Source organism: Carya illinoinensis, chromosome 1, assembly GCF_018687715.1.
Source record: "Carya illinoinensis cultivar Pawnee chromosome 1, C.illinoinensisPawnee_v1, whole genome shotgun sequence".
NCBI lineage: Eukaryota > Viridiplantae > Streptophyta > Magnoliopsida > Fagales > Juglandaceae > Carya > Carya illinoinensis.
In genome coordinates this window covers 37,678,281-37,702,191 of record NC_056752.1, presented here as the reverse complement: position 1 = coordinate 37,702,191, position 23,911 = coordinate 37,678,281, and the positions used below count along the sequence as shown (strand labels likewise).

The window sequence follows — 23,911 nt, the reverse complement described above, 5'->3', positions numbered from 1 at the left end:
ACATGTTATAATATATTTATATTCTTGATTGTCTCCCTGCTGCAGTCTATATACCGCTCAAGAAAGATGCCCAAATATTAGATACGTTTCATTTCAGATTAAATATTATGTATATCTGCCGATTCAGTTCTCTATCAGCTATGTAGTATGATGCTAGAATTTTTGCAACCACTGAACCCAGTTCTTTTTTCTCTACAACCACGGAGTCGGTTGGAATTTAAGTGCAATATACACCCTTCTGGCACGTCTAACCTATTAGGTTATTGGGAAATGAGTGTTCACTATGTTATATCCAAACGAAACATCGGGTTGTTTACATTAAAGCACCTACTCAAGGGATAGCCCTTCCTTCTTAGATGGTTCTGCATATCCAAAGCCTGCAAATCGCGACATTGGTGGCTGTGGGCCCTTTTCAGGGTTTTATTATTATTATTATTATTATAAATAAAGATATCCGAACTCTTTATAAGAACTAAAATTTTGGACACAAAATATTGTCATCCCACACGAATTGGACAACTGATTACATCGGACCTTAAAGATGATCTCAAGAAAATGAGTTATTATATTATCAAGTAAGTGTATCCATATAACTTAAATGGTAAAGTTATACCACATAAATACTTTACTATACGTGCTCAATACACTAACTTGATAATAGAATTTTTTCTATTGCACGGATTCTTAGGGAATTCGCGATATCAGAAGAACGATTTGATTATTTCTGCCTGTGCACCGTGCAGTCTGATTTGCGATGTGCAACTATGACACTGGGCAAAACATTTAGGCTATATTCGTTTGCTGGGACCCCACGCGACATTACATGTCTATATTCATTTACTAGATAATCATATCATAAAAGAAGCATTTAGCTGGGACATCATAAAACTAGGCTATTCGGATGCAGATGATTTTTCGAAGAGCGGCTAAGTGCATGGCCTAAAAAGTTCACCTGGAATCTGAATACGGTTTTAGCATGCATGTATAATGCAACTGCCACACTTTTTGGTACAAAAGGTTTTTCCATCACCATCGTGATTTCATGTATACGAGAGTGAGAGAGGAAAGAATGATGGAAGAAACAAATTATTTTCCAAGAGGAAGGGGGAAACATTGTGATGAGTTTTTTGAAGTGCATCAACGGCTGTTGGCTTATTGAACATTTGGACTTGAAAGTTAAAACAAAACATCTGTAATACCCAAAGGGAAGGCCAAGCCCTATTAAGCTAACTTTAAGACTAGTCAATAGGAGTCATAAGACAATTAAAACCCCATTGAAATTATTTATGAGATCTTATATACCACCACATCACTTACCTTGAAGTATCACAATCTCTCCTTTTCAAATTTAAAAAATCCAGGACATTTCATTATAGGTGGCACGGCTCAAATCTCACACTTTAGAGTGGGATAGGCTCTAAATACCATTTGCTACACACGGCATGGAAAGGCCCTGGCCATATTGGCCATACTCTTAAAAAGACTGATCAATCGAATAATTGGAGTTCCATTGGAATCATTATAAACACAAAGATGTTCTATCTCCCACGTAATGTAAAATCCTATACACCACCTATACACATCACTCAGCATGGGGATATCACAACATCTGAAACCAGTTTCCATGATATGATCTGACTGCACAGCAAAGGGTCAGCTGCATCTACCAAACGTTTCAGACAAACATTGAAAAATAGTAATTCGTATGCAGCTCAACTACCATCCAAAGTAATTAAGATGCATTTATTTTTTGCTAGAATTAAACATCTCATTTGACTTCTATAAGAACTGTACTATTGGTCATTGATGAATTAGATGTACCAGACAATAGCACAGTAGCAAATAAAAAAATAATAATTACGACTACTCACCTCTTTTTTTCCATCATACTTCTTACACGTTGCAGAACACGAACGAACTCATAAAACAATGAGAAGTCAAAAACTGGGAGAGAGTCATCTTCTGCTGCCATTTTAGAACTTGAAAAGTGAGCACATGGGTTCTGACAAACGACCAAGTCAAAACCGCCAAAATTCTTGAAGAGACTTTCTATCCTGTTACTTGTAAGTCTCTGAATGTCTTCAATCTGCACCAACTCCCCGGTTTGTCCGCTACTTTGCCACCACCTTCTCAGAATCTTCCTCTTTGTTTCAGAAGTCTCTACAGAAACAACACCTTTCAAGTGGATGCCAAGCCGGTTTAAAGCAACTTCTGCCCCACCAATTCCGCTATAGAAAGACAACATTGTCAATCCTTCTGGGTACATTGACTTCAATGCTGAAAGATGATAGCCCAATGTGTCTGTCTGGAAGCCGTATTTGAGTGATGTAAGTCTTTCTATTAAACTACTCTCAGCAGCTTGAGTGTGATTTAACGGGTAGCCCAACATACACTCTATATGTTCAGGCTCTATAGGAGCCAGTTTATACTGACCAACCCATACAAGATTCGATGTCCTGCAATGATGAATGATATCTCTCTGCTGTTCAGATGATGGCAGTCCTCGAGAATCGGCTACTATCCTCCCAAGCCTAGCACAAAGCTGAGATATTCCATTAGTTTCAGAGCTGATGCAGTTCAACTGCTTCCTTGTATCCCATGATGGCCACCACTTCTTTGTATGTGGTACAGCATCTTCGATGGTCATAGGAGACCTTGGAAGGATGTGAAACCTATTCTCAGTTGGAAGGTTGTGTATGTAGCCTTCCTTTCTAATCAAGGCCGAGAACAACTGAGCATTAGCAAATTCAGGCTCAATTGAATACAAGAACTGTGAAATTTTTATCCAAGAGTCATGAGATACATTCACAATGTTTCCATAAAAGAAATATGGAGGTTTAGCTGCCATTCGATCAAGACTCTTGGACGGATTTGCTTTAAAAGGATTTGGCCTTCCGAAACTGATTTTTGGGTCAAACTTTTCTTCCACCCCAGTGGTGTCAGCAAAAGAGCTTGAGTCATCAACGTACTCCTGTTTTGGTCTTTTCCTCTTACTACTTTCCCCAAAATCAGCATGCCTAGACAGAGAAGCAGCACCAGGACAGTCGTCAAAATACTCTTGTTTTGGCCTTTTTAATACAGAGGTTTCTCCTATAGTGATTTTTCCCGAACGAGAAACAGTACCTAGACCAAAATCCTCCGTCTTCACTTTTACTGTACCAAAAGTATTTGAGGAATACTGCAACAAAACAATACAAGGTTTGTCGTTAGTAACCCAAAAATAGATCATAAGGTGACCATACATGACCTTATCATCATAGCATGCACAGAAACAATCAAACCTATAATACAGAAATTTGACTAAAAATTCGAGCACTAAACTTGTTAGACTAACTGAACTGAGAGCCTAAAACACAGAAGATATGTGACAATTGACAAGAAAATCCCTAATTTGTAAGGTCATCCATGGCATAGAGCTCGTAAAACCAGGATTCACAATATATGACATCAACATCAAGGTGGCAAGCAGTGTTGTAAATTTGAATGCGTGGGACCAATGCAACTTTCCAACGTCTCTAAGATCTTAAGCTTTTTCTTTACTATTACTCTCAAGATCGTATAGTTCATATTCATACTTTATCTACACATTTATTATATTCTGTTGTAACTAGATTATCTTGATAAGCACATATGACGCAAGTCATCAAGTAAACCACATGAAAGGGAACTGCTGCAGGCCATTGTGAAACCAGAGAGCACTACCGGTATTAGAAAAAGGATACAAGAAGCTAAATTTATAATGCTTTTAAAACTGAAATTATTAATTAAGCAAACAAATTGGAAACTTTATAATAAGAAGGTACTAAAACCTTATTTCCTCCAACACAGCTACTGGCAACATGATCAGAAAATATGGAGTCAGCAAGCTCCGAAAGTGGAACTTCTATACCTGAAGACAACAAATAACCAATTATCGGAGTTTGGAACAAGCTAAACGAATATGTAGTCTGTAGCATTGGGGACAAAAGATGAAATTGAGTGAATATGAGATTTTTATGTATTTACCAAAGTGACACCAGCTAATCTTCTATAAAATAAAAAGTCTGGATATCATGTGGATTTTTGGGACACATAATTGCCAGCAAAAGTTGAAATAAAAAAACATTCAAAAGCCCAGATTAAATATACATAAGAAGAAGGTAAGTACAAGACTTGTGCAAGGGCAAAGAGTATTATGAGTGACCCATTGTCTCTTGTCAGGTCGAGTGGTGCTTATGAATATTCAAAATTATAAATTACTCACCATACTTCTCAATTGCTAATGAAACTTCATTCTCGGAGAAACCCATCTCAAGCAATCGCAGTGTTTTCTCCATAGTCCCAAACAAGGCTTCATCATTAGTATGCTGAGAATGACAAGGCTAGAAAGTTAGAAATTGCTTAAGTCATATTTAACATAGACAATGGGTAATAAATCTTGAAATAGAAAGACAAGCGAGTAATTTCATAAACCAAAAGATTTAACCATGCGAAACTTGACACCTAAAAGAACGAACATAGAAAGACCATTCATCTACACCAAACAACCCTACCATCGGGCTTGAGTCCTGGGGTGGGTCTGGCACAGAAACGGCCAACCATGAGCTGCGGCTCAAGCGACGTTCGCCGGTGGTCGTACAGTCGCTGGAGGGGGAGGTGGAGGGTCCAATCAACGGGATTGAGCCTAATCTTTCCAGTGATGGGGCAGGAGCTGCTCAGGGAGGGTCTTCTCCTAGTGGGTCATCACAGAACACTCCGGCGACCTGTTCTGGGCCACTAGAGCAGGTGGCTATACCATTAGATCAGCCTGAGGAGAAACAAGAGTCCTTCAGGGTGCCGTGTGAGGGGATTCAAGATAAAACAGTGGCTGCGGTGGATGAAGGGTGTTCTTCGGATAAGGGGGAAGGTATGTTGATGTTGTATGATCCCAGTAATTTTTCAACAGAGGAGGAGGAGGCTGTAGGAGAGGACCCCACCCCTTTAAACGTGGTTCCCCCTAGTATTTCCACTGATTGGTTATTAAAAAAGGTTGAGGATCTTCAAAGCTTGGGGATTTCATGTGTGGGGTACGAGGAGCAGTTTAAAGCTTTAATTACAGCCATTGCAGCAAGACATCAGGGTGTAGGGTCAAAAAGAGATAGGGAGCTGAAGCGTTTGACGTGGTCCATAAATTACAATGGAAAGGAGGGGAGTGCGAGTAGGGGAAGAAATAAGGGAAGGGCTGGAGCAGTTTGTTAATGAAGCCAAAAATTCTGAGTTGGAATGTCAGGGGTTGAATGAGTCTAATAAACGTCTTCGCATAAGAGCTATGTTAAGGAAATGGAAGGTGGACGTCATTTGTTTGCAGGAAACAAAGTTGAAACTTATTAGTAGAAGAATTATTAGAAGCATTTGGAATTGTCAATTTGTAGGTTGGATATACTTACCATCGAAAGGGGCCTCGGGGGGCATATTGGTTATGTGGGATAAGAGGGTTGTAGAGTGCATCGATGAGTTTATAGGGGAATACTCGGTGGGGTGTTCTTTCAAAAATTCCAAAGATGGGTTTCTATGGGCCTTTGCTAGGGTTTATGGGCCTAATTTGGATAGCGAGAGGAGAAGGCTGTGGGATGAGCTGGCTGGACTTTGTTCTTCGTGGGAGGTTCCATGATGCATTGGTGGGGATTTTAATGTAATAAGATTTCCTAGCAAAAGATCGCCCCGGGGGGGGGGGGATGCCAAAATACAGCAATGGCGGAGTTCTCGGACTTTATTTTTGAATTAGGCCTTATATGGACATTCCTCTAATGGGAGGTGAGTACACTTGGTCTAATAATCATACTTGGTCAAGACTGGACAGGTTTCTTATTTCTCCTTCGTGGGAGCTGCAATTTCCAGATCTGAACCAGAAGAGGCTCCAGAGGTTATGTTCTGATCATTTTCCTGTTTTGTTAGATGGGGGTGGTGTGCAAGGGGGTAGAAGGCCTTTTAAGTTTGAAGATATGTGGTTAAAAAAGGAGGGGTTTGTGGATTTGGTTAGAAATTGGTGGAATTCTTATTTATTTAAGGGTAATCCGAGTAAGGTGTTGGCTGGAAAATTGAAAGCTTTAAAGAAGGATTTGAAGACTTGGAATGAGCAGGAGTTTGGTGACATAACTCGATAGAAAAATTGCTTATTTCAAGAATTACAAAGCTTAGAGGGCACAAACGACGAGAACAACCGGAAAGAGCAAGTAGTAACTGAACTTGAAAGATTGACCTTAATGGAGAAGATTTCATAGAGGCAAAAGTCAAGGGCTTTATGGCTTCGGGAGGGGAATAAATGCACCAAGTTCTTTCACCGCATAGCTAATGCATAAGGAGGTTCAATATCATTGAGTCTTTGAATATTGAAGGTTTTGCTTCGTCTGATCAGGCGGAAATGAAGGAATATGTGGCTGGCCATTTTGAAAACTTATTGTTAGAACCTCTTGCATGGAGACCTACGGTGGATGGTCGAACTTTTGAGAGTATTGACCAAGTTAGTATGGTGTGGTTGGAGAGACCTTTTGAAGAGGAAGAGGTATACAACGTTCTCAGGAAAATGAATAAAGATAAAGCTCCAGGCCCAGATGGTTTCAATATGGCTTTCTTTTAAACTTGTTAGGAGGTGGTGAGAGAAGATGTAATGCTAGTTTTTGAGGAATTTTTCACTCATGGAAAATTTGAAAAAAGCCTAAATGCTACCTTTATTGCTTTAGTCCCTAAAAAGGCTGGTGCAATAGAGGTACAAGATTTTAGACCGATCAGTCTTGTAGGCAGTGTTTATAAGTTATTGTCGAAGGTGCTGGCTAATAGAATGAGCATGGTAATGGAAAGGATTATCTCTAAATCGCAAAATGCATTTGTAAGGGAGAGACAAATATTAGATTCGGTTCTCATTGCCAATGAATGTTTGGATAGCCGAATCAGGTCTGGAATTCCAGGTATTCTTTGTAAACTAGATATGGAGAAGGCATACAATCACGTTAACTAGGAGTTTCTGATGTACATGTTGAGTAGATGGAGGAAGTGGATAAGGCATTGTGTGTCAACGGCACTCTCGGTATTAGTAAACGGAGATCCTATGGGCTTCTTTAACAGTTCGCGAGGACTACGACAGGGAGATCCATTATCACCACTCTTATTTGTATTAGTAATGGAGGCTCTAAGTAGAATGGTGACAGTGGTAGTAGGAGGATGATTTTTTTCTGGCTTTTCGATGGGAGATTCACATGGCCAAACCACTATTTCTCACCTTTTATTTGCAAATGACACCTTGATGTTCTGTGAGGTAAATGCAGGACATATTCAATCACTGAAGGCCATCCTACTTTGTTTTGAAGCTATTTCCGGATTGAAGATTAATCTTGCTAAGACAGAAATGGTTGCAGTAGGGGATGTAAGTAACATAAGCAGATTAGCTAACATATTGGGATGCATGGTCTCTTCCTTGGCATTGAAATATCTTGGGCTCCCACTGGGGGCTTCTTTCAAAGCTAAGTCCATTTGGGAGGGGGTTTTGGAAAAATTTGAGTGTAGGTTGGCCGGTTGGAAAATGTTGTACTTATCCAAAGGGGGGCGGCTCACTCTTATTAAGAGCACTCTTTCAAATCTTCCCACTTACTATTTGTCTTTATTTCCTCTCCCTGCTAGCATTGCATGTATAATGGAAAATTTTCAACGTGACTTCTTATGGAGTGGAATAGGAGAGGAGTTTAAGTTCCATTTAGTGGGCTGGGATAAGATGTGCAATTCCATGGGGGATGGTGGACTGGGGGTTAGGAATGTGAGGATTCTTAATAGGTCTCTACTAGGTTCTACTAGGTAAATGGCTATGGCATTATAATTATGAGAGGGGAGCTTTATGGAGAGGGGTGATAGACTTGAAATATGGTTGTGAAATGGGGGGTTGGTGTTCAAAAGAGGGAAGGGGGTCCTATGGAGTGGGGTTGTGGAAGTTCATACGGAAAGGATGGGATTCTTTTGCTAGTAATACTCGGTTGTGCCTGGGGGATGGAAGAAGGATTCGCTTTTGGAAGGATACCTAGGTGGGTGACACAACGTTGATGGATGCCTATCCCGCTATTTTCAGTATTGCAAGGGATCTAGACGCCATGGTGGCTGATTTGAGTGTAACTATCCAAGGTTCACAAGAGTGGAATATCAGCCTTAATCGAGATGTACATGATTGGGAAGTGAATATTCTGGTAGATTTTTTTAACTTGCTGTATAACATTCCTGTTGCTGCCACAACTAAAGATGTGATGATTTGGAGACCCTCTAGGAAAGGAAAATTTACGGTATGCTCGTTTTATGACTTATCTACCAGGCAACAAGGACATTCTTTCCCTCGGAAGAACATTTGGAGGACTAAAGCACCCACAAAGGTCGCCTTTTTTGTCTGGATAGCAGCTTTAGGCAAGATATTGACTAATGATATTCTAAGAAGATGGGACCTTGTAATAACGGACTGGTGTTGTTTGTGTTAAAAGAGTGGGGAAACGGCGGATCATCTACTTTTACATTGTGAGTTTGCTAGAGATATATGGAACTATTTTTTTTAGCAAGATGGGAATAGCATAGGTGATGCCAGGCCGGGTGGTTGATCTTCTGGCATGTTGGAGAGGTATCACTGGGACACCGCAGATTGCAGCTGTTTGGAAAATGACCCCTATTTGTATTCTTTGGTGTATATGGAGTGAACGCAATGAGAGACTTTTTGAGGATCATGAATGTTCCTTGGAAGAGTTTAGGAGTTTTTTTTGGAAGATTTTGTTTTTATGGGCTATTGCGTTAGATCTAAATGGTCTTAGCTTCCATGATTTCCTTGTAACGGTTTCTAGTTCTTAAAAAAGTGTATGCTTGTTTATATCTCTAGTGTATTTGGGCTATGCCTATCTTGATATCAATGAAATATCTTATTACTTAAAAAAAAAAAAAAAAAAGAAGCCTTATAATAAAACAACCCTATCAAGCCTCATCTTCTTAAGTGGTACAAGGTCAAGATCCACATCATTCTCTCATCATTTCAGCTCATCACTTCATTTCTTAAAAAAGTCATAAATGTACATGTAACCAACCTTTATAAGGGTTCACCAAGCATTAAGTAAATGAACCTCTTTCCTTCTCCAGTTTGTGGAAATACTTCCTTCATTAAGTTGTGTTTCAACCACAATAAAATGGTTGCGGTCCTTGTGAGTAAAACAGTGGTACACAATAGGGAATGCTATATATGCATACTCCATACTAACTCTTAGAAGATTTTTTTTTTATGATAAGTAACTCTTAGAAGATCACTTAAAGCAAATCCTAAGGGGCTAAGGAACCACTGAATACTCCAGTAGGGACAGCAATTGGAGCATCCCAATCAAAAGCAATAAAAGCTTCAATAAGTCAATACGTGCCTAGTGCAATAACAAGGCTCAGATTATGTCCTTAACATCCAAAATTATCATCTAATGGATGGGTTGAATTGGGTCATGCCCGCCCAAGAGCATGGTGGATCTTTTAGCATGTTGGAAGAGGCATCATCAAAGCTCACACAGCTGGCTGTGATGTGGAGGATGATCCCTTTGTGTTTACTGTGGTGCCTTTGGATGAAAAGAAATGAGAGATGCTTCAACAACAAGGAGAGAACGGTGGGGGAAATCTGGAACTTTTTTATATTTTCTTTGGTCCAATGGTTTTCTGCTATCGTACTAAAAGGAGGGGATGTTCATGAATTTTTTTATTTCCTTTCAGCTTGCTAGAGTGTAATTAGGTGTCTCTTTTGTATACTTCCTGTGTACATGGGCTTTGCCTAGTTGCATTCGATCAATAAAGTTTATTACTTATCAAAAAAAAAAAAATTATCATCTAATGGATAACCATTTGAATAAAGAATCGTTCACAACCTCATTTCTAACTTCATCATCATGAATTGAATCATCTGTGTCCTTCTCAAATTCTTGAGCAATTTGGGCAGCAGTAATGAAGTCCACTAACTCATTTATTGGAGCATCTTCACCTGATAAACAACATGATGGGATCAACAATCTGATTGGTTATTGAACACCTAATAACACAAATTTTCTAGACTAGAATAAGAGCTATATAAAACCAAAGATGGAATATCATAGTCTAAGCCCATCCATATAATTAAAAGAAACTGTGTACATATCCAATAAATTTGAAAACAAACACAAATATGCTATGACATGTATCAGAGTTGCCCTTGATAAGCATTGAAAACAATAGAAATCTGATGTGATATGTATCAGAGTTGCTGAATCAAAAAGATAAAACTATTATAGTTCCGTACATTCAATTGACAATGGCAAGACACAGACTTAACATGCACAGAAATGCCTAGTTTTTGAAAAAACAAAAAAAAAAATCACTATTATACTCCTAGCAGTTTAACAGTTTTCTTCATGGAGGAGGCACAGGCACATGAAATTCCATATTTCTAAGAGCTTCCCCTCAGCATGAACATATCCCTGACTCCCTGATTGTGTGAGTATTTATAGCCCCAGACCTGAATAAACCATAGGTAATTTAGCATACTTTCCACTTTTGTAGCGTCTCTGTGTTTCAAAATAGTGCATTCCAAATAATATCTCGGTATATGGTATACATTGTATCCGCCACAAACAAGTACAAAATTAAGCTTATGTCAGCATAAAAAGTTTCATTCTGTGAGCCAAGGACGCAAATGTGTTTCCAAAGTTCTTCACAATTTCAAATGCTTTCTAAAAATATTCCAAAATATTTTATTTAAAGGCAAAATGACAAATATACAATGCAAATTGCACAAGGTACCAAACCTAGGAAAAATAAGGACCAACATTCTAAACATTAATAAAAATCTCAGACTTCTACCTACCAAGCTTATCAATTGCAAAATCAACCTCATTTACAGAGAACTTCATCATCAGTAAGGATGCTCTTTTGTCATCTTCAACTCCACTATACGCATCAGGCTCCTGCCAGAGATTGAAGATCATGCCAAACCACAAATGCAGTTTAATTAAACAAATGAATTTCACGAGCTAAATCATGGCCCCATTGGAATAAACAATCAAACTCTTGTTGCCAACATGCTCAGCACCCCTCCCCCTCCCTCCCTCTCCCACCCAAATTTGGGGTTTTCATGATTACGTAACTAAGGAAGCTAAATTTCACACAAACAAGATCATAGCAGTAAGCAGGTTACCTCTTTTGGTTGAATGACTGTTGGGATTTCTGGAGGACTGCTATCTTCCTTGTCATCAAACAAGCTATCTAGAGAATCCGATGATTCAGAATTTGACTTTTGAAGAGCCTATTTCATTTCAAAGCAGGTCATATGTTACCCATTAAAACTTCCATGGCAAAGCACAGGCCAAACATTGCCCATTACAACTTCCATAGCAGCTATCTGATGAATAGCTCAACCCATAACTGGCAAGAGTACTGAAACTATTTTTTTTCCCAGCTGAGGGATGAAAGTAGAGAGTAAAGAGTGACTAAACTGCCTCGTAGACCTGTAAGATAAAAACATCTGACTCTAGTTTACATGATACATTTTTTTTATTGGCACCGGGTGCCCAAGAACAAAATCCCGACTAATCTTGGAGGTGCACAAGCCCTCAGCAAGGATTTTCCCGCAAGTTCACCTTAGGTAATTCAAGGGGAAGTTCTCCGAGTCTGATGGCCCCTAAAATTTGTTTGCACCCAAAGATTCAAACCTTAGACCTGGAGGGAGCATACCACCAAGACCAAGGCCTTTACCACATGATACATTTTAATGCACAGAAAGGCTCTACATCAACCAAACATTTCAGACATATTCACCAAATAGAGGCAAAGGAAAAAAAAAAAAAAAAAACTTTTCTCAAGGTATTTCACAATGAACAGAAAGATTCAAATTGTTCAACTTTTATTTGTCCCATCTGCATTCACACACTTTGGTCAACTAGACACGATTGATGCAATTTGCAAAAGATTTTATCATCACCTTGGAAAAAATTTCAGCTCAATTCATTACTTTGTGAAATTGAAATTATCAGATAATGTCACAATGTACTAACAAACAAAACTATTATTCTACCAACAAAGGGATAAGAGGTTTTGTGGACCCATGGAATGCAACATAGCCACTAAGACCAATTCCAAATTTTCAAGGTTCTATTAAACATGCCAACATATAAACCAAAAGCAGGTCAAACAATTTTATAAAATTTTCTTCAAGCTGAAATGACAAAGATATGATAAAGAAATTATTTGTTTACTTACAGAATATGCAAAGAGGGTTTCCAATAACAAGTCAACATTGTCTTCACCTAGATATAAGAGAATTGAAGACGCTAGTGAATAAAAATCATAGTGAAGATATTGACATGCAATTACAATTATGTAAAGTTAAAATAGAATGGAAAAATTATATGTAAAAGGTATCTTGGGGATGAGGGTGAAGCCAAGGGGGCAAAGGCTTTATAGCATTAATGTGCCTTTAATCCCTAACTTTTAGTAAAGTATATGCCATTGTTCACATCACCATTGCCTCCCCATTTTTTCAATAGTACTGGGTGTTTGAGAACAAAGTCCCAACTAAACCTGAGGGAGCACAGGCCCTTGACAATGAGTTTTCCGCAAGGGCAACTCGGATAATTTAAGGGAAAATTCTCTTAGTCCAATAGCTCCTAGAAATTGTTTGCATCCAAGAGTTTGAACCTTAGACATGGAGGGAGTATACTACCAAGAGAAAGGCTCTTACCAGTTGAGCCAACTTCTAGGGGTTAAATTGCCTCCCCATTTTCAACATGACAAAACAGAAAAAGTATACACTTACAACATACCATTTTCTTCAACCGCTTTGTCAACAAGAGACGGTAAGAATCCCATTCCTATAAAGAATGATCTTATGTTGGTTCCAGATGAACTTGCAACATTGTCCTGTAATTATAAAGGAAGAACAAAACAAGATAAGGAACTTAAAAGGAGTAAAATTACTCATTAGCTGAATTCTAAGAAATTCCCAAAGCTAGTGGATATGTCTGAAGTTCAAAAATAGAAATATAGCAAAAGCATGAGGAATAATATCCTTCAGATAACAGAAAACTTTGCAAAATAATAATAATAATAATAAAGGGAAATTACCAAAATAGAGCTGTTAAGAAAGAACAGCATATACCACAAATCCCAAACAATTTTTCTAGCATTTGATAAAATAACACGTTTTGGAAAATTAGCAAACATAATGAACCAAAAAAGCACCACTAAAGTGAAAGAAAAGGTCATACCCCAACATGCCTTGAGTACAAGGTATTGGGTGGAAAATTGAAGTCCAAGATCTCTTCCTTTGGATTTGGCAGTACTGCTTTCCCACCATTTGAATCTGAGGCACCCTATAGAATTGAAATATCACTATCAATATACACACATACATACAAAAACATATATATATGTACATTCAACTGTCTCTTGGTTATGCTCCCATTAAATAAAAGTAATAAGTGCAGGAAATTAGCAAACATAATGAACCAAAAAAGCACCAATAACTTGAAAGAAAAGGCCTTACCCCAACATGCCTTGAGTACAAGGTATTGGGTGATAACTCAAAGTCCAAGATCTCTTCCTTTGGCACTACTGCTTTCTCACCATTTGAATCCGAGATACCCTATATAAATGAAATGTGAATATATATATACATGTGTTTGTATGTAGATGCATTCAACCATCTTTTGAGACAAAAATAAGGATTATTTGCATACCATGCCAAAATAAAACAATGCTTCGGCGCTGCAAAACAGTAATTAGCACTCCACCACAAACTGCATCAACTCAGCCTTTAGCTAAATGTCTGGTACATAAATAATAAACAAAAATTGGCCTGCAATCAAATCAAAATCACTATATGTAATTTCAATTTTGAATACATAGCCTATGTGCAGTACAATACTCGCTAATTAGAGTTGCATGGCAAGAGAAGTGCAAATTCTTTGACCATTTTCTACTTTATTGCGGATGGATAATGCTTGGTGAAGTGACTTCTTCAAACGGATTAGTTTGGATTGGATCGTGCCCAGAAGGGTAATCTTTTCTATACTTGGAGAGAATTAGGAGGAAGTTCAAAAATTGCGGTGGTGTGGAAGATGGTTCCTCCTTGCTTGGTATGATGTATTTGGATAAAAATGAATGACAAAAATTTTGAGGATCTTGAACTAACGCCGGAGGACTTCAAAAATTTAGTTTTGGCTAATCTCTTCGAACAGCTTCTATTAATTTTAGTGGGCTAACTTTTAATGAATTTCGTGTATCTTTTTCTAACTTTTAAATAGGTAACTCTCTTGGATACGCCTATGTACCTGGCTGGGCGTCTTGCGTAATGTAATGAAGTTTTAGTTCTTAGAAAAAAAATATATTTTTTTGATAAGTTACCTAAAAACACTGCTTCCGAATGCGAAATACTTAGCTATGAAATAACACAATGAAGTAATTACACTAATCTTGGTTATGCGCTAAGTTCAAGGTTGATATATATGCTTCTCTCACAATATGCTGCAATGCGTAGCTAAAAAACTTGTCTTTCAGAAAGTGAGTATTCACCGGCATTTAAACAAAAATTTATGGGCGATAGAGTAAATGCTCCTATAGGCAACGGACAAGTAAGAAAAATAAAAGAAGAATTTCTGAGCCTCCATCACGAACTTTTCTCAAGATGAGAACGAACCATACTCAAAGCTTCAAAAGATTTCCTTCACGCGTCCTTCGTTTTCTCAACAACCAAACAAATGAAAACAGAAGGAAAATACGAGTTTAACGTTAAGTGACCCAATAGGTTTCAAAATTGACGCCATGCGAGAACGAAAAACCGAACGAAGAAAATCGAAACCGTCGACTTCAGAAGTTAGCGAAAATTTGACCAAATGTGGGAGGGGGAAGTGGGAAGCCGCTAGTGGATGTGAATGGGATAGCCAGCAGCGTACCTGATCGGGGATTCCAACCCGGAGATAAAGGCCGAGACCAAGAGAAGCGGAAAATTGCAGAGGGGGAGGAGCATCGGCGCGTGGGACACACCGCTGCCACTGCCAACACTCGTCGTGAGCTGAACAAACAACTATTGGGCAAAGCGTCACGGGCGGTTAGGGCTTAGGCCCATATAAAGCGTGTAATCCAAAAGTCACGGCTCAGTCGCTCAATTTGCAGACTCCACTTCTATGCAGGCTCAACTTCTGACTGACACGTCAGTGCCAGTTCTATTTTTATTTTTTTCAATTTCGTACGGTTTATATAGTAAATTGATTATTTTTAATATTATTATTATTTGAAAATTTAAAAAAATTAAATTATTTATTATACTTTATATAAAAATGTAAAAGAATTATATAATGAGATTAAATACATTTTATATGTAAACGAACTTGATATCTCTTCCATGTATTCTCTTAGTTAATAAAAAAAAATATTAATATCAATTTTTTCACGTTTACACCATTTTGCAGTAATTACACTCAAGATGCAAATTGCAGCATCTTTATGTTCCATATCCTTATTCTTTGTATTTTTTAATGATTACAATATATGATCGTTTTCCATAAATATTAATATAATAATAATAAAATAGCAACAAATTGCATACGAAGTTTAGCACCTCATTTGAAAACAAAATTGAAGATGATTGTTGTGGACATGTTTCATATCTCTGCTAACAATTTCTAGTAATTTTCAATAAAAAAGTATAAGGAGTTGAGTGTGTCTAGGGACACTTCCGATATCTAAATCAGATGTATTCTGGAGAGTATTTTGAGAGTATGGAATTCAAAAATTATATTAAGTATGTTCTTTGACTTCTATTTATGCGGGTGGCTGTATGATAGTAGAGGCTTGCCTCATGATACAATTTTCTTTAATTTTTGTTAGATTGCGTATATTTAAGACTCATAGTCAATCGTTATTTTGAAGGAAATCAATATCTCAGACACGTAATATTGGCGCATATTACGCAGAGAGGCAATCTTACCCGTCATATCATTGATTAGAGATTGATGACGTGTGAATTTGAATCATGAATTGGCACTTCATGGTTATTGACATTCTTTTTTCACGGGCCTTTATCCTCCCGACAATAAGCTCTTGTGATTATAAGCTCATCCTACTCTCCCTGAGAGTCCATTTGGTCCTCCAATTATTAATATAAATCTTCTATTTTCTACTTATTTTTAATTCTTGGATTTTTTTAAATAAAAATGATTTTTGATTTGTCCTTTCATTTAAACATAATTAAGGAACTTAAAAGAATTAATTTTTAAAAAAAATAACTTTTATTCATGGAGTCATACTATTCAGCATCCCACACCTCATCTCTTTTAAATTTTCTTTTTTGATTTTCTTTCTATTAAGTTAATTGAGTTGTTATACTCATTATTCTTACATCACATACCTATATCGGAAAAAAGAAAAAAAAAATTAAAAATAGGTGCAGAAATGCTAAGTTTTCTTGATTGTCAAATTTAGTTCCGAAATGGAGTGCTAATCACATTTATAGTTGCCAACGATCAAACGTCAAATCCCAAAATGAAATAGAATGTCCTTTTTCATTTGTTCTCTTGAAATTTTGTGTGAAAGCCATCGGCGCATGGCCTTCAAGTACATCAAACAGCTCGCATGGCCGCCACACCGCCATCAAATTCCAGGCTCTTTAGATCAAATTGAAGAAGTTGCTCTTCTTTGGGACTAGTCTTCTCTAGCAAGAGACCAAAACTTTAAAGTTCATTTTATTTTTTGTTTTTTTGTTTGTTTTGGCGATAATTGTTGGGATTTTTCATCCTCTCTTATTGTACTTCATTTAAGTCAATGTCTTATTCAGACAACAAAAAATAAACCAAAGTGAAACACATGGGTAATGTTTTTCCCAACACTACAGATGTTCCAAACAGCAATTCTTTTAGAAGAGGTGCATAAGCCTAAACGAGTTAATCATGAACTTTCAGCGTGCATAAATAGAAATTGACAGAAAATTCTCTGCTCTTTTTTTTTTTTTTTTTTTTTTTTCTTTTAATCTTGAATATATTGATGGAAGAGAAAAAAATGCAAGAGAAGAGATTACAAGGTATTCGACTTGATTCGAGCAGAGCAACGACAAAGAAGCCCAGAAGAAAACCAAGACACGAGTATAAGCGTGGATCAAAACAACCGCAGCAAACGTGGAGGGAGTGAAAACCAATCAAGATGATTCGAAACAAGCATTTCAATTTATCAACGAATAAAACCCGGCGATTCAGTATGATGTCCTCGATGTTGACATTAATCTGCCTGCACAAAAGCTAGAGAGAACATCCTCCAACAAAATAGTTCCCAAGACAACGAATGCCATGAAAAATCTCTGCATCATTAACGTTGGGATCCATTGTTGACAGAACCACTCCCCTTGTCAAGCTGCAGTGCCCTGGGATCAAGCGGAATGGTCCCAACTGTTAGAAAACCAGATTCAGCAAATCCATTAACTTTGATAGGCACTGAGCCTACAGTTACAACATCATTATTAGCGATCCCGACAGCCAGTAAGGGCTTAGGCTCAGCTTGCTTGGGGCTTATGGTAACCGAACCAATCTTTAAAGTAGATACAACATCATTTTTTGCCTCGACTGCAATTTGCTCTGCATTTCCATGTTCGATACTTGTGTTGGTAACATCAGAATTATAAGAAACCTGCTTGGGAGCAAAGACACCAATCTTTATTGAGCTATTTGGACCATCATTGGGCTTGGTAATATTTTCATCTTCACTTGGAGGTAGCTCAAGAACACTATTTAGCTTGCGAGGGGGATCCAATGCAGGTACAAAATAAGGACCATCAAAGCTTTTAACAAGTAACCTGGCTTTCTCTTCCTGCATGATTTTCTGACGAGTTTCATAGTACATGAAGTCATCAAGTAAGGACGTCTTTAACGTGAAACTTTTGAAAATCTTCATCATCTCCTGACCTTTCTTATGCATTATCTGCATGGCAACAATATTTGTTTAAAGGGTCAATTTTAGGGAAAGGAACAGAAAATATCCCATTTCAAATGACAGACTCAAGCTCCAAAATCAGACTAATTCCAATCAAGAAAAGTTGTATATTATTAATTGTCACTCAATGAAGCCATGTCCTCTCTACCAGGGGTTGGCTGCACATATCACATTTTTCCAGTCAGCCCTATTTAGGATTGTCTCCTCTCCATTACATCTATCTGAAGTGCTCCAATTTGTCTCATAAACTCAACCGTCTCTAATTATGATGACCTCCACTCATTTTACCAAACCATCAAATATGATTTGCCTAGGAATTCGTAATTTGCAAGATCTAAAAATTAATACAACAAAAAATACGGTTCAACTTGAAGGAGCTATTTGATGATGACGATGATGATAAGAGCATGATCCGATGAAAGTAAAACTTAAAAAGAGATTATCCAGAGGGCAAAGGCAAAGAAAGGCCTTGGGTAGAACATGGTAAAATATGCTTTTACAGGATTTTAATTGAATTAATTACAATAAAAATGTCAAATCCTGATAAAATATTGGAAACAGAACAAAATAGGGGGAATGAAAGAGCATTGGCGAAGGCTCTTAAAAATCACAAATTCACCTTATTTATTTAGATATATTGTCCCAGATACTTGTCAAAAATAAAAAAATTGTCCCACAGACATTTGAATGGTAAAAAGGGATAGCCAACCCCAAAATTGACTATTTTGGGGGGTCAATGTCTAAAATATTGTTCACAGGGCAAAAAAAAAAAAAAAAAAAAACCCATATATCAGGTATTTTCTATAACATTCAATCAACTGTCACTCCATTGTGAGGTTGCCTGGGCTTCATGAGATGTTTCTTTGGAAGAATGGGACTAGCTTGGGTTATGCCTGCAGGAGTGGCCAAGCTTCTGGCCAGCTGAAGAAGCATTTGTGGTATTCACGAATTGCAGCTGTGTGGGAGAAGATTCCTATTTGTATTCTATGGTGCATATGAAAGGAGCAAAATGATCAGAATTTTGAAGATAGGTTTTTTTTTTTTTGATAAGTAAACAATAGTATTAATAAGAATAGGCATAGCCCAAGTACACAAGGAGGTAATGCTCACAAGGAGGTAATGCCCAAGTAAACGATAGTTTTTTTTTTTTTGAAGATAGGTAATGCTCACAGGAGGAGATTAGATTGTTCTCTTTTAAGACATTATTCCTATGGGTTATAAAGTTATTGACTTCAGTGGGCTTGATTTTTATGATTTCCTTGTATCTATTTCTTCCTCTTAATTAGGTGTTCTCTCTTATGTACTTCTTGTGTTGGGCTATGCCTGATTTTCCATAATGAATAAAATATTTTAACTTACCAGAAAGATTTTTCTACAACATTCAAAACAATAATGGCATATTCATGTCTCAACCAAATGGCTCATAAACCATGTTGGTCTATGATGTGTTGATCACATCTCTTTTATCAGTGGGTTCATCACATCTTGGTCAGCACAAACCCACTAAAATCGAGCAAACAATGCAAAACAAAACAAAACCGAATGAAGTTCTAACCACAGTATGCTGCCACATTCAAAATATTTCCTAAAGAAACCCAACGCAGTAAACCCGACAGGTAGACATACCTCTTGTGTGTCTCTGCTATTAGTCACTGGTTTGTTCTCGTTATTTTCTAAAATTATGTGTCTAAAATTGGTGTTCGGGACATCTTTGATGATGTGCCACTTCACAGGGAAGCTCCCACTCCATTTATCTTGCTGCCAAAAATCCATATCCTTATTGAAGTCGACTGGGCCAACCATCTCTGCAACACCACAGAATTGACCACTTGCATTAACCTGTTCAAAACAACCTAACATGAGTACGGCTCATAAAACAAGACACTTTCTGCTTCAGAAAGTTGGAATAGAATAAAGAAATCTGTGAAGTAACAATGTGAATAAATAGCCATACTATACAATAAGAAAACTCACAGAGAAGAAGAGGAAGATAGGACAGCTTCTAGTCTTTCCTACACCTATTCTCTGTGCATCTTCAAAAGCAGTATCCAACTTCTTGTTTCCATGGGGTGTAGATGACCAAACATTATACTTAATACTCTTGTGCACATCATCCTCACTGTATGATTTTATTACAAAAAACTTTGCATCCACGTAATCAATGGGAAATTCATCCTTGTTATACTGATCAGTAGAGATAATAATATTTCCCTGCACATCCTCTCCCATCCTGTTTGTGTAGGCTTTGACAGCCAGTTGATTTTTTGATCTGTTAATTCTAGGGCCCCGATTCTGCTCACCCAATGCATCCGAGCTTCCAATTGCCTCATTCATTGCTCTGCCAACATGAAACTTGGGCCGTATCTTGGCCCCTCCAGCCTGTCCGTAAGCACTTGATCCAAAGCCAGATAAACCATTACCGATAGGGAGAGTTACTTTCAATTGGCTTTGATGAGATAGAACCTTTCCATTGGAAATGTTATCCACAGCTGGAACTGAGCCAGAGGCATTTCTACTCTGTAATAGAAATGAAGAATCAGAAGTACAAAAGAGAACCACTATATGAATGCCAACAGTTTGACACATGAAAATGACTAGATAATGTCACCTAATTTATTTATTTTTTTTTTTGGGTGGGGGGGGGGGGGGGGGGGGGGGGGGGGTGGTGGAAGGTAGGGCTGGGAATTATTAAGACCTTTGACAGAAGCAAAAGCATCATACCTGAAGAACATTTGTTGAAACCAGAGAGGGAAAACTACCAGCAGCACTCCCATGTATTGTAGATTGTTTGCTAGGTCCGACATGGGCTCTCGGGCCTTCTGATACCCTGGCCAGGGAACTTGTCTGATTCGGAACAGATTTTATGGAATTCCTAGGCAAGGCTCCAGTAGCTGAACTGAAGTTCTGTTTCAAACCTCTTCCTTCAGGCCTATTCATTGATGCACCGTTATCATACAAGGGTTCGGCTGAAGTACTAGGGACAATATCTTGTTGAACGAAGAAGGGAACATAAGCAGGAGGAGAGACAGGGTTCTGATAAGGGGGGATAGTGTAATACTGCTGTGCCCCTGCAAATTGACTTTCAACACCTATCATAGCACCAGGTATGTAAGGATTGTATGGGTTGTATGGCGACTGTGCATATCCATAGCCAGGCGTATAATATACATAAGGCGAACTTTCATTTTGTGCACCCTGAAGCAGAATCATTTGAAGTTCAGAACAGTAACATCTTGCATGTTATCAATTAACAACTTGTGGGTTTTGAGTGTGAGTGTGAGTGTGGGTGTGGGTGTTGGGTGGGGGGCCGGGGGGGAGAGAGAGAGAGAGAGAGATTTCACTAACTGTGTACTGAATATCCGGACCATCTACACCAAAAATCCTTTGTTGGTCCTCCCATTCGCCAGGTGATTCAAATCCTATCAACATTCAATTACAAAGATACAAAAAGTGAGAAACTACCAGGCACAGTCCTAGCCTACTGAAAATAAGGCATTCAGTTTACCTGTACAATAATATCCATAGTTGGTGGCAGCAGGATAATACAAGCCCTGATCAACAACAAATTCAGGGGCTCCTTCGTTGTACATGGCTCCAATTTGTTCAAGTAATGGACTTGTCAGGTGTGGGTTTGATTCAGCACCTTGAATCTAAAACTCAATGCATGGAGATGTTATTGAACGTCTACCTAACTAAAAATGATATAAAAACTGACGTTACAAGACCATTAAACAAAGAATTGACAAAGGGACGGCTATAAAGAAGGAAATTCTGCCAATTATTGAGAAAGTACCAGATAAGTCTCTGTGTTTCCATGTTCAGAAACATTATACATTTCCATTCCAGGACTGCCACCCCTATACATGATAAATAAAAAGTAAGCATACACTACATTTCAACATGCCCTACTGAAAAAAAGGGGCATTAAGAGAACTATGCTGACCAGATTCATAACAGGGAAATGCAGACCATTACATTGGAAACACTAACAGCACTTTTAACTTCTACTTAACAAAGAGTAACAAACTCCCAAATAACAAGTCGCCAAAAGGAGCTCAAGACTTTTATCCATCTCAGATAGCTCCACAAGAAAGCAATCAGCATGTTGATTGGTGAAAAGAAAGTGGGGTGGCAAGGATAGCATACCCAAAGACCAATTCCAGACCAAAAATAGCCGTTAAATATATCCTATTGAATCAATCAAATTTTTTTATCCCTTTGGCATGAAAACCTACTCAGCCTTGGGCCCTTGAGGGATCAACTTCTGATTACAAAAAAAAAAAAAAAACCAATACATCCAATAGGATGATGATCTTCAAATCCTAACCATTATTTTTAATTAATGGCACGTTTAGTATGCAGAATGAGTATTCCTATTCTTGAGCAATGCCTATTCCCATTCCTTTAGGAATAGAAATGGAGGTTCCTATCTTTTGACTGGTGGCAATAGATAAGTTTCACATAGAAATTAATGCAGATTCCTGAAGTATCCAAGCCCCAAAAAGAAAACCACCCCCAATGGCAGCACATGAGTGATCCAACCAACACCAAATACCCCCCACCGCTTTGTGGGGGTGGCTGGCCAACTCCCAAATGTCCAAGATTATTTTTTTAGTTTGAAGGTTTGTAAATTTGTTTAAAAAAATGCATTCCACGCCAAGCAATAGATATTCCCCTCGTTTAGAGGAATAGCTATTCCTCATTTTGGGGAATGGATATCCATAGGGAATAGCTATTCCTCAAAACACTAACCAAAAAAGGGGAATAGTCACCCATTCCAGGCAAATTTTTTCATCTTTTCATTTACAATATATATGATCTCATTAATTTTTCCTTGCTTCATATTATATCATTAATTTTTATTATGAGATGTAGAAGTCCGAACCATTTGATCGGAGATAATGATTAGCACCTGAAGAGCACCAACGTGAGGTACCTTGGGAAATCTAAAGATCCCAATCCCCTCCATCAGTCACGACTATTGAACCAAAAACAGCATCAACTATATAACTAAGGACAGCATAAACAAACCACCAGAGAAGCTTTTATAGCAAGTAACACTTTGAATTCCACCCCCCCCCCCCCCCCCCCCCCCCCCCCCCCCAACACAAAAAAAAAAAAAGAAAAAGAAAAAAGAAAAAAACAATAAAACACTATAAAACACAAACAATAAAACCCCAACTCTTAAATTATGTGCCGCAGCTTCTAACTACCAAATACATATGTTTGCGAGTATTTATGTATGCATATACTGTTTAAACTAAACTAGACGAGTCACAAACAGCAAACAGAAACTTCTCAACCAAACATATACATAAATTCGACTTTCAAATCCAAATAAGCATGGCAATCCAATAGTTCAAATAGCGATTCGCACAAATAACAAAACCGCCCTCCCAAATCTATAAAACAAGAGCGTCCACTCTAAGATTGAACAGCTGATACACGAATTCATAAACAAAACCATAATAAAACCCAAAAGAAAAATAATCTGTAATTGAACTTGAAAGCTTTACGCGCCACGGAGTACCTGAACCCAACCACTACAGCTACAAGGGTAGAAATGAAAAATAAAGATGAAAGTCGAGTAGGAAGGATTATTACCAAATAAAAAGAGGAGCTGAATCAGGCCATGGTTTGAGAGGGTAATTGGATTAATTAGAGAGAGAGGAAAGGGTTTTCTGCAGCATATTTTGTGCGAAGGAAACGCACCTAAAAAACCCTAGGGGAAAAGGAAAGAAAGAAAACTTGAAAAGAAGGCGGTTGCAACCAGGGAGGGGAAAGAGATTCCCAATCGATACGAAGCGTTTTACTGTAATTTTCTTGTGACGATAATACCCCTACAAGGTGTCAGAAGTATCTAGATTGCCACGGTCATTAAAATTCGGATTGGGTGGCTATCCTTGTAGCGATGCTTTCGTTTGTTTTTACGATTATTTTTATTTAATTATTATAAATT

General features: G+C 37.9%; 2 protein-coding genes across 6 annotated transcripts; both read right to left on the bottom strand.

Moving 5' to 3' along the window:
- Positions 1-1,717: 1,717 nt before the first annotated feature.
- LOC122317366 (probable inactive DNA (cytosine-5)-methyltransferase DRM3) lies at positions 1,718-15,124 on the bottom strand. 4 transcript variants are annotated; one of them, XM_043134430.1, is made up of 12 exons: positions 14,928-15,124; positions 13,713-13,831; positions 13,520-13,618; positions 13,242-13,346; positions 12,798-12,894; positions 12,235-12,281; positions 11,174-11,281; positions 10,844-10,943; positions 9,873-9,985; positions 4,244-4,346; positions 3,810-3,889; positions 1,718-3,178 (listed from the first exon to the last, which is right to left on the bottom strand). In XM_043134430.1, exons 2-12 carry the CDS (start codon positions 13,713-13,715, stop codon positions 1,868-1,870), a joined length of 2,166 nt encoding a protein of 721 aa, XP_042990364.1. In that variant the 5' UTR covers positions 13,716-13,831; positions 14,928-15,124; the 3' UTR covers positions 1,718-1,867. The 4 variants fall into 4 exon arrangements, with proteins under 4 accessions (XP_042990364.1, XP_042990371.1, XP_042990379.1 ...); XM_043134437.1 differs by having other exon boundaries at positions 13,713-13,801; XM_043134445.1 differs by having other exon boundaries at positions 13,713-13,772.
- A 1,657-nt stretch (positions 15,125-16,781) lies between these two features.
- On the bottom strand, positions 16,782-23,731 carry LOC122317357 (YTH domain-containing protein ECT4). 2 transcript variants are annotated; one of them, XM_043134415.1, is made up of 8 exons: positions 23,557-23,731; positions 21,746-21,809; positions 21,458-21,644; positions 21,298-21,371; positions 20,674-21,147; positions 19,927-20,469; positions 19,579-19,791; positions 16,782-17,940 (listed from the first exon to the last, which is right to left on the bottom strand). In XM_043134415.1, the coding sequence occupies exons 3-8, from the start codon at positions 21,540-21,542 to the stop codon at positions 17,332-17,334; spliced, it is 1,998 nt and encodes a 665-aa protein (XP_042990349.1). In that variant the 5' UTR covers positions 21,543-21,644; positions 21,746-21,809; positions 23,557-23,731; the 3' UTR covers positions 16,782-17,331. The 2 variants fall into 2 exon arrangements, with proteins under 2 accessions (XP_042990349.1, XP_042990340.1); XM_043134406.1 differs by having other exon boundaries at positions 21,458-21,602; positions 23,557-23,730.
- Between the last annotated feature and the right edge of the window lie 180 nt (positions 23,732-23,911).